Source organism: Sinocyclocheilus grahami, unplaced genomic scaffold (assembly GCF_001515645.1).
Source record: "Sinocyclocheilus grahami isolate Dianchi unplaced genomic scaffold, SAMN03320097.WGS_v1.1 scaffold23.1, whole genome shotgun sequence".
Lineage (NCBI taxonomy): Eukaryota > Metazoa > Chordata > Actinopteri > Cypriniformes > Cyprinidae > Sinocyclocheilus > Sinocyclocheilus grahami.
Genome location: NW_015505202.1, coordinates 625,565 through 641,842, shown reverse-complemented (window position 1 = coordinate 641,842; position 16,278 = coordinate 625,565). Strand labels below are relative to the sequence as shown.

The following is a 16,278-nucleotide window of genomic DNA, read 5'->3' as shown; positions in this document are numbered from 1 at the left end:
AGGGGTATCCGGATGCCGTCCCCCCCCCCCCAACCCCGATCCTGCCATTCCCTGCACTCCCTCACCAGAACACAGCGTGGGAAGTCCGAGCAGAGGGAAGAGCACTCTCTTGATGGGAATTTTACAGAGAACGCAGAATGGGGAATGATAGGATTTCAAGGCATTCTGGTTCGTCACTGATTGCAGGAATGAGTTTTGGCAGACTCCCAAAGGCCACAATATACCACCTCTGTTTTAGTGATTAATGAAGTATATTGCCACCATGGGGCTATTTTCTTTGAGAAGGGACTCTGGAAGTGGCAACGGGATTTACACATTGTTGAACAAGAAAAACAAAACAGTCCCAATAGGAGAGAGCTTTTAATTAGATGCATACGTGATGTTTTTTCTCAGAGATAATTTTAGGAGATTCCATTATAAACTATGAAGTTAGACAAAGACTGCAATTCACAATCCATGTCATATAGGGGGCGGAAAATCCTCTGGTACAGTTTATAACATTTACTGTCTATATATACAGTACATTACCATTCAAAAATTGGGGATGGTAAGATTTTTTACAAAAAGTTTTTGATAGAAGTCTCATGCTCACTAAAGTTGCATTTATTTGATAAAATTCAGTAAAAACAGGTAGATTGTGAAATACTATTACAATTTAACATAGCTCAAGAAACATTTGTTATTATTATTATTATCAATGTTAAAAACAGTTGTGTAGCTTCATATTTTGTGGAAACCATGATACATTTTTTTCAGGATTCTTTGATGAATAGAAAGTACAAGATAACTGTTTTTTTTGTGACATTGTAAATGCCTTTACTGTCACGTTGATCAATTGAACGTGTCCTTGCTGAATAAAAGTATTAATTTCTTTAAAAAAAAAAGCTGGGGGTCACTGTTGGCCCTTAGGAAGTTTAGTGTTTAGAACCCTGTTGTGATGGGAATGATGGAGAAGCCCTTCCTTTTCTTGCTCACAGTTACAGAGGTATTGTCCTGGTGACAGACAGACTGCCGTCACCTCGCCCCGTTCAGGAAATGTGTCTCTGTGACTAAGAAGCAGGAAAAAGAGCGCACAGATGACACACAGCCCAACCATCTCCACCAAGAATCTTATCATACTTAGCCTAACCTTACTGGAATTATGTATAGACCTATAGGAAATCATGCTATAGGAAGAAGAATGCAATACTTGGCAGGCGAACCATTGGCATTGTTATTTCTGTGCATTTTTATTTATTAGTAGCAGTCGCTACAATATACAGGCATGTACTTGTACAAATGCAATCATGACTCTGAAAAGGTGCTATATATAAATATATAGATCTTTATTTATGCTTGGTTAATATTAAAATACAATTATAATACAAAAAAATGTATGTAGAAAATATCAGTGCATACAATTCTACTTCACAAATACCAGTCAGTCAAAATAACAACATTATTGAAAGCATCATTTGGCAGTATATACATTTCATTATTTGGAAGACAGTTCCTCAGCTATGAATGTAGTACTTGGACTTGAAACAATAATTAGCAATAACGGGCCTAATTGCTTTTACAACTGTCAGATCTGATTTAACCAATACAATGATTTCCCACCTGTTCCATATTAAGGAGTTAATACTGATAGCACCTGAGTTGAGCGGAGCCGCCCCCCCCCCCCCAACCCCGATCCTGCCATTCCCTGCACTCCCTCACCAGAACACAGCGTGGGAAGTCCGAGCAGAGGGAAGAGCACTCTCTTGATGGGAATTTTACAGAGAACGCAGAATGGGGAATGATAGGATTTCAAGGCATTCTGGTTCGTCACTGATTGCAGGAATGAGTTTTGGCAGACTCCCAAAGGCCACAATATACCACCTCTGTTTTAGTGATTAATGAAGTATATTGCCACCATGGGGCTATTTTCTTTGAGAAGGGACTCTGGAAGTGGCAACGGGATTTACACATTGTTGAACAAGAAAAACAAAACAGTCCCAATAGGAGAGAGCTTTTAATTAGATGCATACGTGATGTTTTTTCTCAGAGATAATTTTAGGAGATTCCATTATAAACTATGAAGTTAGACAAAGACTGCAATTCACAATCCATGTCATATAGGGGGCGGAAAATCCTCTGGTACAGTTTATAACATTTACTGTCTATATATACAGTACATTACCATTCAAAAATTGGGGATGGTAAGATTTTTTACAAAAAGTTTTTGATAGAAGTCTCATGCTCACTAAAGTTGCATTTATTTGATAAAATTCAGTAAAAACAGGTAGATTGTGAAATACTATTACAATTTAACATAGCTCAAGAAACATTTGTTATTATTATTATTATCAATGTTAAAAACAGTTGTGTAGCTTCATATTTTGTGGAAACCATGATACATTTTTTTCAGGATTCTTTGATGAATAGAAAGTACAAAATAACTGTTTTTTTTGTGACATTGTAAATGCCTTTACTGTCACGTTGATCAATTGAACGTGTCCTTGCTGAATAAAAGTATTAATTTCTTTAAAAAAAAAGCTGGGGGTCACTGTTGGCCCTTAGGAAGTTTAGTGTTTAGAACCCTGTTGTGATGGGAATGATGGAGAAGCCCTTCCTTTTCTTGCTCACAGTTACAGAGGTATTGTCCTGGTGACAGACAGACTGCCGTCACCTCGCCCCGTTCAGGAAATGTGTCTCTGTGACTAAGAAGCAGGAAAAAGAGCGCACAGATGACACACAGCCCAACCATCTCCACCAAGAATCTTATCATACTTAGCCTAACCTTACTGGAATTATGTATAGACCTATAGGAAATCATGCTATAGGAAGAAGAATGCAATACTTGGCAGGCGAACCATTGGCATTGTTATTTCTGTGCATTTTTATTTATTAGTAGCAGTCGCTACAATATACAGGCATGTACTTGTACAAATGCAATCATGACTCTGAAAAGGTGCTATATATAAATATATAGATCTTTATTTATGCTTGGTTAATATTAAAATACAATTATAATACAAAAAAATGTATGTAGAAAATATCAGTGCATACAATTCTACTTCACAAATACCAGTCAGTCAAAATAACAACATTATTGAAAGCATCATTTGGCAGTATATACATTTCATTATTTGGAAGACAGTTCCTCAGCTATGAATGTAGTACTTGGACTTGAAACAATAATTAGCAATAACGGGCCTAATTGCTTTTACAACTGTCAGATCTGATTTAACCAATACAATGATTTCCCACCTGTTCCATATTAAGGAGTTAATACTGATAGCACCTACATGTGTGCACATGCTTTTACTATAATTATCATGACCATTTATATAGTGACCAGCCTGTTGACAATATTATAGCCTGCCCTGCAACCTTTAGTAGTATTTTAGCATAAAAGACTGAATCAGTAACAGAATGTGTTCCTCTGGTTAATAGCTGCACAACATATTACGTGCTGTTATGTATACAGTAGTATAAACAACATAAATATGGAAAGTACACAACGCAGTGTAACTATTGTTGAACAGAGAAAGGCTGTTTAATTGTGGTCCAAATTTGATCAATAATTAACAGAATGTTTCCTATTAAATGTGCATGAATAATTTACTTGCTAAGGCTTTTGAAACCTTTTTCACAGTGACAGACTGGATGTTAGGCACCCATAAGCCATTCTGTCCTGCCATATGTAAGCAGTCCAAGATGTTAAGCTTGGCTAATTCCTTTAAAATGATCCAGATTAAAAGCTATGATGATAAAAAATACTATATGCGGGAGCAAAAGTGATTCATTTTAGCTTCAATGAGCAAGACTCAGGAAAGCGGCCCTCAGACTGGCGTGAAAGAACCTGGAAACACAATGTGCATCCTTTGTGTTGATGATCAATGTGTCCTGCAATTTCTGGGAAGGAATTTCAGACCACACATTCAATTATTCATGATCTGTGGTCTTTGTTTGACAGTTTGTCTGACAGAGTAAAATATGAGTGAAATTTATTCTAAAGAAAAATATTTTCCTAAAAAAAAAAAGGGCTTTAGTGAGCTCCGAAATAATTTTAGCAAAATAAAAATAAAATATCATATAACCAAAATTCCAGTTTTCATTACAATAAAATATTTATCTAGAATAAAATAAGAATTGCCTTTGTCCTCATTCTAACCGCCGAACAAATGATTTCATAATTAGCCACCATTCTGTATGAAAAATGCCATTTCACTGGGAAAAACAGTGCTGTTACTGTAATAAAATGTGCTTGTTGTGTTCACAGTAGACAGCAGGAATATCTGAGGTGGTCCATATTTATGATATAAGTGGCAGCCCACTGTATTCACACACTACCTTGAAAAAGTGCACAGAAAGAGAAAATGTGAAACTCAGAATGGCCATTCCAGTATCAGGATAAAGTGGAATGGAAAGAAGTGGGGGAAAATATAAAACAGATCTAATGTGCAGAGACAAAATGGACGCAACCAATCAGATCCTCCAAAACTGAGTGAGACTTCTGGCGACTAAAGAGTGGAGATCAACTCAGACGGGTGGTGTGGAGTAACGGACCACATAGTTATAGTCTGGAGGTGGGCTATGACATTCCAGCTCCGGGTCGAGAGAGGAGTCCTCCAGACTCAAGTCCAATGAGGGAACAAGTAGTGGGTGTTTCTCCTTTTCGCCCTCCAGCAGAACTGACTCCTTACTTTTGCTCTTCATCCTGTGGAAGGAGCAAACAGATTTGAATGAATCCAAATTGAAATAGTATTATTTTGTTGTACTTTGCTCTGTGTGTTGCCATGAGTTTCAATAACTCTTCATCTGGGGCCAACGGGTCAGACACCCCGGAGGGTGTCTGAGAGTTTGCATTGCTTTTAGTCTACAGGGGCGATAATTTGCAGTAAATACCGATGCATTGGCATGTATTGGGACCTGTACACAGTGTGAAGCACAGCTGTCAGTGCCAAGCACTTCACATACGTGCATACTAAATGTGGGAGTACCAGGTGGAATCCAGAGGCACAATGTGGAGGGAGACTCTTGGACGTAGCAGTAAAGCTGTAGAAGGTCAAAGGTGACAGTGATTGAGTGGGTCCTCGGCAGGGGTCCTCTTAACAATATATACATCATTCTCTACATGCTCCGGAGTGGCTTTTTTTCCCATGTCTGTGACCATGGCAATCTGGATTTGCCAGTTGGTTGCAGGCTGTGCCCAGCTTTTCATCATATCGGGTTGGGATGAGGAGGGCACTGGACATGGAAGACGGGGGAGTGCTGACCGAGTGTTTTTAATCAAAACCTGTTGATTACGTTCATTTGTAATAAAACTTGGCTCATCAATCACAGCAGTAGAAGAATTTAAAAATGCCAGTGTGGTGTGGTGTTATTAAAACTTATTACACAGCTCTCTAGAACTCTTGAATCTGATTGGTTGATCTCAGCATTCGGTGGTCAGATGTTTGGCGCTACTTTCGTGTGTCTTGTATAAAGCTGTGGACTCGCTCACATCTCATGTTTTTGATTACAGTTAAAATGACCTCAGAGGGCTTTAGTACTAATATTACTGTAATGTTGTTGTGTAATCTTGTTGCTTGGCTTGCTGTTTTGCATGCTGTAGTGACTTTTTTTCTTATAAATTAATTGCTCCATGTTGGGGATTATTTTTTGATAATGACAAGTTGACTTCAGAAAATACTTTGTCTATATACTACTGTTCAAGAGTTTGGGGTTGATAAGATTTATGAAAGAAGTTTCTTATGCTCACCAAGGCTGCATTTATTTGATCAAAAATACAGTAAAGACAGCTATATAGACAGCTGTTTATTGTGAAATGATATTAAAATGTAAAATATCTATTTTAAAATATATTTTTAAACTATTTTAGAATATTTTGCAATGTAATCTATTGTGGTAATGGTAAAGCTTAATTTTCATTAATTTATTGGATTTGGCAGTGGCCATTACTGCATTTTATGTAAATATAAATGTCTTTACTGTCACTTTTGAGCAGTTTTATGCGTCTTTGCTGAATTTAAATATTAAATATTCATTTCTTTTCTTTTTTTAATTGTGCCAACCCCAAACATTTGAGTAGAAGTATAGATTTTTTTCTATTTTACAAGACACATTATATGCTTAAATAAGATCATTGTATAGATGATGAACATATAATATAGCTCTGGCATTTTGGTGTAACCACTGTTGTACTCAGATGCCCTTATCTAATGCCAATCACATATTTAGACTGGACACTTCTAAGGTCTGAGTCATAAACCTCCAATCAGTAAGAGATTATCACTATTTGTCTAGCTGCAATTGGTGGTACAAACTGCTGCCCTCAAATATTAGGATTCTGTATAGTCCACAAGGCTTTAAATGCAATTTAGAGGATAACCTTTGTAGATTAGCCCTGGCCTTTGCTGGTCTGGAAGACCATAAACGCCGTCTCAGATCTCAAACGCTTTAACAAAACCAAGGCTAATCCACCCCAATGGCCTGCCATTAATAACTTAAAAGGCCACCTTCACTGAAACTGACCATGTTTTTAAGGAGATCCAGTTTTTTTTTATTAGTCATTAAATATTAAGTTTTAGTCACAGCTTACATTCTGTAGCAAAAATACTAGAACCCTAAATGGAATATATTGCGATCACTAACAATAATAAACTCTCATTCTATCAAATACTTCCTAAAATAAAATAAATGCATGTTATTGTATGAGATGGCCATGTGCCATATCTGTAGCCGTGCTGTTTCAGCGATGGACTCAGAGGCCATTACAACCCAGGCGGTACAAACAAAGATGCAAGTCACCAGACCTTACAACCAGCTTTAACTAGTCACACACCCAGCCTGGCTGTTGAGATTGTCACCTTAGGCAATATCTCTCTGCTGTGCCATTGTCTGAGAGACTCTCGCGCAGGCACGTCTCTCAAAGAAAAGGGGTAGTGGCTGGAGTCGTGTGGAGATGGGGGAGGGGGGGTGAACTGTATGACTATTGTGGCAATTACATTCCAGTCCAGTGGGAGGGTCTCCAGGGCATATGCCAGCAGACCAACCCATTCCTGTGGTCCTGGATGTGGCCAGGCAAAAGGTCTTAACAGGAGTGAATGTACTATACTCACGCTCGGGCCATTAAACTCCGGGGTCTGGCCAGTGACTCCAGACACTTCAGTGTCTTCAGGTCATCTGAAGATAGAGCTATTCCGCTATCTGACTGCCCTTCCTGTGAACAACCAAAATTGACTTAACCATAGACACAATATATTTGCATTATGTGCTTTTTCTTATGAGGGGGAGAGTGAGAAAAACAGGCTCTTCACCTCATCGATCTTGTTGGTTCCATTCTCCACGATTACTTCATCGAAGGTCTTCACACTCGCTGGGCGGATCTTGATGTTCCTGAAAGCATCAAATACTCCATATCAGATCAGTGTGGAAGGTTTCTCATGACATCATGTCTGGCAGATCCAAACAAATACATGAAACACATTTTGGTATCACAGTTTCCAAGTAAACATTCAATACTATGTTGGATAAAATATTTTTTAATTTAATTTTGCGCAGTAGGGTAAAGCAATAGCTCTTAAATTCAGCTTAAGGGATAACAGGGATTGCAGCATTTCGATACTATTCTCTACAAATATACTAGAAGGACCTGTAATGCAAGGGTTGGATAAATATTATCTTAAGTAGGCATAAATCCTGAAACTGCATTTGTGGCAAAAGAGGAAATTCCTTGAGGGGCCCTTAATGCTACAAGGAACGTTTCTTATCAAGAACCAATTAGTGCTTTCCTTCACTTTTAGAGCATTCAACTCAAGGCCGTTGGGATGAAGTGTAGTGCATGTTTGAAACAGGAAAATATATGGAAACCAGAAAATAGGTAGTACAACTTTATCTACAAAAAGCAAATTTCTAAAACGCTTTAAATAGTCCTCATGAATAATGGATTTTTAACAACTAAAGTACAAATACAAATCAGTCTGAGCCTATATCCGTTATACAGATATGATAAATCTTACCAAGCCATCCCAGAGTCTCTAAGAGAGGCAGGTCTGATGGAGGTCTCCTCTGTGGGGCTCATGTTTGAGGGGTCTGCTTTGGTCAATAGGGCTGTGTTGATTGGGATGTAGTGCTTTCCCTCCTGAGAGAGACAAAGTGTTTAAACACTCAGCTCATTTTAAAACTGTGACATCACCCTGCACATGGTTTTATAGGATTCTGGAGGAATCTGTACATAAATCTGCAAGGGAATGTGTGAATATTTTTTGTGGAGATGATGTTATTTGGGGCAGTCTGGGCAGTACACTAAGCTTGATTCCTTATGTGAGAAAGAGGGAGTTTGGATGACTTCCAATTCTGATGGCTTGGAATATGTTTTGATCTCTATGCTGTGTAGTGTAGTCTTTTACTGAGACCATATCTTCTCTTCAAGCCATATTATAAATCAGATTAATCCCTTTCTTTCTTCTTGACCTAAGAAAAATGTATCAGGACATACTGCACCATCAAATGTTTAACACAAATTGTAGATTTTTACCTACTTTTCTCTTGTTTGGATATCTAAGGATTTGTGTATGTAAATACATTTTTATGTCTATGCCTGTATTTGCTGTAGCATACTGTACCCTACTGTTCAAACATTTGGGGTCAAGATTTTTTTGAAATAAATTCTTTTTTTTTTTCAGCAAGGATGCATTAAATTGAATAAATACAATATTACAAAATATTTGTTTCAAATAAATATTAATCAAAGAATCCTGAAAACAAATTATCAAAATATGAAGCCGCACAACTGTTTTCAATATTGATAACAATAATCAGCATATGAGAATGATTTCTGAAGGATCATGTGACACTGAAGTACACTGTGACACTGGAGTAATGACTGCTGAAAATTCAGCGATGACAGGAATAACGACTATTAATATTCCTACTAAAATATATTCAAATAGAAAACTGTTATTTGAAATTTTAATAATATTTCACAATATTATTGTTTTTACTGCATTTTTGATCAAATAAAAGCAGCCTTGGTGAGCAGACTTTTTTCAAAATATAAAAAAATCTTACCAAGCCCAAAGTTTTGAATGTGTACACATGTATTTCTCTTCATGAGTGACTTTGCTTGTCTTAAATTTTCTTTAGTCACTCCAAACTCACTTTAAATCTTTCCATTCATCACATTTATAAAATATTCACCTTTCACCTACGATTAGTTGTTAAACACAGTTTGCAGTGATAGGCTAACATGGTTTTGCCTGTGTAATGGTAGTGCATCTTTCATCCCATAAAAGTTTTGTGGTTTTGCTGTGGTCAGAGTTTAAACAGTAAACGTTTAAATAAAGACTGTGGGAAAGACATGAAATGTAATGAAGTGAATGAGACTCTCTTACCTGCTGTACACTAGCTTGTAGCAGATCTCCTAGCCTCTCTACCAGCTCTGTGAAAGTGGGCCTCTTGCATGGTTCTCCATGCCAGCAGTCTAACATGGTTTGATATCTATGGACAGAAACATGCATACATTAAAGAACTTCTTTTGAACATACAGAGTGATTAATAGACCATAATCATAAATTGCAATTCTTCTGCAGCTACACAAATCCTCATGAATTACACCCTGTGCCTTGACCTCTAGATTACTCTGCAAATCCGGCTTATCCAATTATTTACAGTCATCAATAATATTTGATGCGTGACACAAGGAGTGAGGCTGAGTGTTTTCATTGCACCGTTCTCAGGGTGAGAGTTTGTGTTGAGAGGAGCTTACTCCTGATTTACACAAGCTGTCAGCATCTCTCCCCACAAGGGACGGCTGGGGTCCTTTATTGGCCTGTAATGGTTGCGTTTATCTTAAGGCTAAGTTTCAGTTGTGAAACACTGGGGTGTCAATGCACCGAGCAGGCATTCAAGTAAATGATCACCGACGATGATTGAGCTGTATCCTGTTTATACTATGGTGTTGTCCTTATATAAATAAAGCCTGTTACCCCATGAAACTCTCTGATCCCGTCTGATTAGCACAACACTGGGCAATTTGGAGGATGGAAAAAATACTGTACTAGCTGATGACTCATTACTTCCTTACACTAATCAACTAATATATCCATCTGGGTTTGAATATGTTAGTGATCAGAGAGGAGGTATTCTTCTCATGGGCTGTGAAGGAGATTAGCAGGAGGAAGCAGGACTTCTAAAATGGTTATTTTAATGAATCCAGATGGAGCTCTCCTTAAACTAACAGGAAGTCCAGAAAAACGGCAAATGGTGGTTCCTCTGAAATCAACGATAAACCAGGATGTTCTATATCCTCTCAAATTGTGCTCCCACTTATGGAAATGTAAATGGAAAATACATTAATGACAGCCAATGGCGTTTAGTTCAGTGTATTGAATAATTATGAGCCTGTGGGACAGAGGGAATCAGTTTATCATTAAATGGGTGAATCAGTCTAGACAGATGAGATTCTACCCGGTCAAATCCCTGTTTTCTGAGCTTTCTTCTCATCACTCACAATACAGTGTAGGTTTGGTCAGGGTCAGAAATAAAGTAGTGTTTATCCCTGAGGACAGCATATAACTTAAAATTATCTGCTCTCTTGAAGAACAGTGTTATCAGTGCTACAGTTGATACAGTATATTAAATTGACCCTTATCTGCAATGCTAGTTGACAAGTTCTTTGAAGCTGAATGGAAACACTTTTGGGTTTTGAGGACTTGTCACCAGAAAGGATGTATTTATGAGGGCCAGATTTAATTCAGGTCTGAGGTCTGTACTGCATTTTGTAGGTCATCTCCAATCACAATCTTTCATGACCTCTTGTTATTTTCAATTGCAAATGTGAGACAACTCGCATTACATGCAATGTTTTAAACATAAGTGCTTGAGACAGTGGGTATGATATAGTTATAGAATATCAGCTATGAATTACCATCCTGAACGAGCCCATAGTTTTGAAACGAAGATTGAGTAGAGCACTTCGTAGACAGCAGTAGGGGGTTGTTATTGAGAACAGGCAGTGAATATTCTCTCTCAAACTGAGGCGATTCAGTTCTCCACACCCATTTAAAAGCAACACTAATCTGAAGTTGTCCACTTCATTTCCTTTCCACATTTAAAACTGATACCATGACCCCTTCTCTCATATCTCGTTACATCTGAAAACTTTCAGATTTTGGTTTGGCTTGCTCTCTAACCCTGTAACCACAATGGGAGTATCTTGCCAGTGGGTTTCTCTGTCTGATGCCCAGGGGCCCTGCCACTGTGTTTGGCCACCCCATGCTGCCTAGGTAGACTGAAGCCTTTAATGTGAGCTTGAATTTCAGCTGGATTGGTGTAAGTCAGTAATGGATCCCTAGCACACATCAACTGCACTATAAACTAGCTACCAATCAGAAGCTGCTCCTTTCCTTTTGCTCAGCGAATAATTGATCTGTTTCCATTTAAGGCTTGTGTCGAGGCAAAAAAAAAAAAGATATTTCTGCTCATTTCAACTGTATCGATAGGAGAGGATTTTCTTTCCCCAGAGTGCAGATTTCAGTTAATAACCCTAAAGAGATTTGTAGGGGTTACAGAGAGGGGTGAGGTTTGATTTGGGTTTACTTCAAGTTTGTTTAAAAGTCCTGGGATAAGACAGAAGGAACTTACTTAGAGACATTTCAAAAAATACATACCTTAAAGATTTTTCATGTATACATTTGGGTACAATGGCAAGTGGCAAGTGGCATATTTGCATGTACAATAGGACACAGGCATGCAAATATATAATGTAATGTATATTTTTTATATTGTTATACTTTTATACAAATAATGTTTTCTTACAACATAATGAGTAACAGGGTTTCAGGTTGATACTGGTGTATGCTATCAATATACTATAATTTATGTAAATAAAAATAGGTTTTTCTACAATAAATTAAATATTAACTCAACATCTTGTGTGAAAATTATCACATTGCATGTTTGTTATTGTTGGAGACAGTCCAGGTGTGACAGGCATGTGTTTATGCTAGATTAATTTTCTGTTACATAATAGTTTATCTAACATATTAACATATTATCTAACACATTTCTCATCAAAAATAAATGATTTGTGACACTAATGCTTTAAAAAGTACTTAGTGCCTGCAATACTCAATATGGCAACTGTTACACAACAATTGCATGTATAGTTGACAAACTGCTTTCAAATCAGGACTGCCTGACATTAGTGACACAAGCAGAGTGACTCTTACATTTCAGAGGAGGAGTATTCAGGAGCTTTCATCCTGGTGCCCTCCTTTAGTCGGCAGCAGAATTCCTCATCAATGTGTAAGCCAGGGTAAGGGGAGGCACCTGGGGAGAAGAAAGAGAATAATGGGGTTATCAAGACTTTTCCATGAAATAGAGCTCTGGCCACTTCAAAGGGTCTGACAAGAAACTCACTAAACTATGATGTGGGTTGGGAGCACAGAGAGATCAATGGAAAGACCTCTGCACAATCAGCATCAGTGGGGCCTATCTGACTGTACTTGCAAAGTCTGTGCAAAGTTGTTTTCTCCAGAAACACTAAATTATTAAGACAGCGTGAATTTGCAGACTGTTGAGACTTTGGTGCACACTTGCAAAAACCATGATTCATGAAACAATATTTTCATTTACTTGACTGAAATCCTTTTAATAATATCTGATAACCACTAAAATATGCAGATCATAACAACGGATCTCAGAAAAGGTCAATCTTTCATTAAACTATGATCTAAACCCCCCTCTGACATAGATTAGGTAGTCATTAAAAACAAATACATTAACAGCACTTGAAAATCTCCTGCGACTTTGGGAATAGAGTGCAGTAGATGTGGAGTGCCTAGAAAAACAGGGACAAGAAATTCTATTCCACAATACAAAACATGAGAGTGTACTTTGTGTGCGGGTGGAAACTTTTCTCCCATGGACACTATCAAGTAGCAATAATAATTTTTCTAAACTTTTCGTGTTAGTCTATTTGACACCAACTTAAATCAGTGCAGCTCAGTGGTTGTGACAGCTCAGAGTCATCAGTTAAGATCCTATTCCTTCAATATCACTGATAATGGATTATTTATATTGCGTTTTCCTAAATGTTGCTTTATTTTAACATGCAAAATGAAGGCCTACTATTTTCCCACAGAGATAATTTGCATCCAGTGTGAATATAGGTTTGGGGGAATTTTACTGTGGTTTCTAGTTCATTCAACATGCAGTTAAAAGGCACATCTTTAAAATGCATTCATACGAGGGTGAAAAAGTCTGAAACCACTTTAATAATCTAGAATGTTAGTCATTTAAATATAAAATTTAGTGGTTACTTAGTATTGTGAAAAGCTTTGCATTGTGTTATGCTAAATTCTGCAACATTTTTTATTTCTACACTATTACTGGTTTGGGTCTCCTCTCCCTCGCCGGGCCCTTGGAATCATCCTAAAAAAATTTGTAATGAAAAAATTCTAAATACATACATATATGAATAGTCACATTAAAGTTGTTTGCTCAGAGCCTTTAATGACAAAGGTGCCAAAGCGACACTGTACAAACCATTAAAGGTTATAGTACATTTTCATTAAATGCTGCCTGGTAACTGTGGGTTTACATTTCCAGTTGGGAATGAAACCTGATCAAATGGAAGATGACTTCTCCTGTTTTACAACCTCTATTTATTATTAAAAAACACACAGTTGAAGTTCACAGATGTTGTTGCACTAGTGCAGGGGTAGGCAAGTTCAGTCCTAGAGAGCCGCAGTCCTGCAGAGTTCAGCTCCAACCCTAATCAAACACACCTGAATAAGCTAATCAATGTCTTCAGGATTACTAAGGCTATAGGCAGGTGAGTTTTTTTCAGGGTTGGAGCTGAACTCTGCAGGACTGTGGCTCTCTAGGACCGAACTTGCCTACCCTTGCACTAGTGGAATGAAAATTGTTTTTGTTTTTTTCAAGCTGACAATGCAATCCTTTTTTGTTCCCAAAGGAAATTTTAACAGCAGCTGACAGTTATTGCCCTCCACATCTGGAGGAGGTTGATAGCACAGGGCACCTCATGAGCAGCCTAGTTTGTGCCAGGTGTCTTTGATTGAGTACCCCCGAGTTCGTTTTATTTCCATTTGGATGAAGCACAGCATGTGCTGAGTTGCCTTCCTACTCCATGTGTTTAACTTTGAAATGGGTGCTGAATCCTGTCTGGGCTCTTTGCTTTGGTGTAAAACACACCGAACCAGAAAAGCAAACAAACAAAGTCTACGAGACCTCTCTATAGAAGCAAGGAAGGAAAAGCCGACACTTTGTTTCATGGAAAACATCAGAGCAGAAAACATTGTTCCAAGAACTGAACGGCTGAAATCATAAAAGCTTGAAATTATTCTTTGATCGTTTCATAATCAAATCTCCCCAAAATATCAAATCAAGATTGTTTGTGTTAACAGTCAATATAAAATAAAACATTAGAGAGTATTTTAAACTCTTTTAATTACTACAAGTTCCTGGAGTGTTGCAACAGTGCTGTGTGTGTCTCCAATGAATAGGTGAATAAAAGGAATGTGAGTTACGCTCTTAAGACAGCGATGGTATTTACCAAGAGAGAAGATCTCCCACATAAGCACTCCAAAAGACCACACATCACTCTGAGTGGTATAGATCTTGTCAAATATCGCCTCTGGAGCCATCCACTTTAAGGGAAGTCTGGCCTATAAAAAGATAAGCAGATCATGTTACTCTCACCTGTAAATGAACAACTCCCATTCAACAACGTGTAGCTTATAAAACGCTGTCTATTTGATTATACTATCTGTTGGACGTCTTGGCTCACACTTGACCACAAGAAAACATCCTTTGACCAGAATAATATTATCAGGGCTTATAAAATGACTAACAGCATGCCAAAGACTCTTGGCATTAACAGAAACATTTGATCTTTTTCCAGATTAATATTCACAGTTTCGGTGGTTTTTGGACCGTTATCATTTGCATCCATCACACTAAGTAGTTTTGAAACACTGCGTATTATACAGCCTGACTGCACCATGTATCCGTGACCGATATGAAGTAATTGGATAATCTTCCACACTTACGTCTCCTTTGCGGACGTAGTCTGGGTCCTTGTATACATCTCTTGCAAGTCCAAAATCGCAAATCTTTACTACGTTGTTTTCAGACAACAGGATGTTACGTGCGGCCAGATCACGGTGAATACACTTGTAGAAGTAAAAGAGAGATCCCATTACATTATGTTCTACCATACATCATCTATCAGTTTATTGTAATAGCAAGATATCATTTTATATTCTTTCTACTCTCAGTGTCTTGAGCAGGGAAAGGGAGTGTAGTGAAGATGCGTTTTGTGTCTTATTTGAACCATGTGTGGCATTACGCTGTCAGATGAAGCACATGATGGAAAGCTGTGATAATGTAAAACATATGGAATTGCCATCGGGGAAACTCTGACCTGAGGTGAGATTAAACCACATATGCTAAACCACATCTTTAGTATGTGGCAATTAATCTCATCTGCTGGATGTGTGTGAATGAGTGTGTTGGATCAATAAAGTAATTTGGGTTTTCATATTCTGGAGTTTTAGACAAAACTTCTCAAAGTGTTGCCAAAATACTGAGATTGATTATTATTTTAAAACATTACGAGCCAGAAAATTATTTAAAAAGGAAATTGGTATTACAATGGGTTGCCATTACAAACTAAGAATACAATGATTCATTGCAAGTGTGACTCTTACTTTTCTTGAAGCCAAGAACTCCATGCCTTTAGCCACTTGAAAGCTGTAGCAAATCAAGTCTTCTAGTGTGAGCACTTTCTTATACAAATCCTCTTGCTCTGCAAGAAAAGGGTAACAGGGTATTAGCTCATATGGAATTGCCATCGGGGAAACTCTGACCTGAGGTGAGATTAAACCACATATGCTAAACCGCATCTTTAGTATGTGGCAATTAATCTCATCTGCTGGATGTGTGTGAATGAGTGTGTTGGATCAATAAAGTAATTTGGGTTTTCATATTCTGGAGTTTTAGACAAAACTTCTCAAAGTGTTGCCAAAATACTGAGATTGATTATTAATTTAAAACATTACGAGCCAGAAAATTATTTAAAAAGGAAATTGGTATTACAATGGGTTGCCATTACAAACTAAGAATACAATGATTCATTGCAAGTGTGACTCTTACTTTTCTTGAAGCCAAGAACTCCATGCCTTTAGCCACTTGAAAGCTGTAGCAAATCAAGTCTTCTAGTGTGAGCACTTTCTTATACAAATCCTCTTGCTCTGCAAGAAAAGGGTAACAGGGTATTAGCTA

General features: G+C 37.7%; 1 protein-coding gene across 1 annotated transcript in view; it reads right to left on the bottom strand.

The window, feature by feature from the left end:
* Positions 1-2,945: 2,945 nt before the first annotated feature.
* Positions 2,946-16,278, bottom strand: part of LOC107561246 (vascular endothelial growth factor receptor kdr-like) — a 45,610-nt gene continuing 32,277 nt past the window's right edge. The window contains exons 21-29 of the mRNA XM_016245637.1: positions 16,150-16,247; positions 15,045-15,167; positions 14,549-14,660; positions 12,201-12,300; positions 9,363-9,468; positions 7,989-8,110; positions 7,287-7,365; positions 7,089-7,189; positions 2,946-4,684 (exon numbers count right to left, since the gene is read on the bottom strand). Coding sequence (XP_016101123.1) covers positions 4,507-4,684; positions 7,089-7,189; positions 7,287-7,365; positions 7,989-8,110; positions 9,363-9,468; positions 12,201-12,300; positions 14,549-14,660; positions 15,045-15,167; positions 16,150-16,247 — 1,019 coding nt within the window. The 3' untranslated portion in view covers positions 2,946-4,506. The remainder of the gene's footprint in view (positions 4,685-7,088; positions 7,190-7,286; positions 7,366-7,988; positions 8,111-9,362; positions 9,469-12,200; positions 12,301-14,548; positions 14,661-15,044; positions 15,168-16,149; positions 16,248-16,278) is intronic.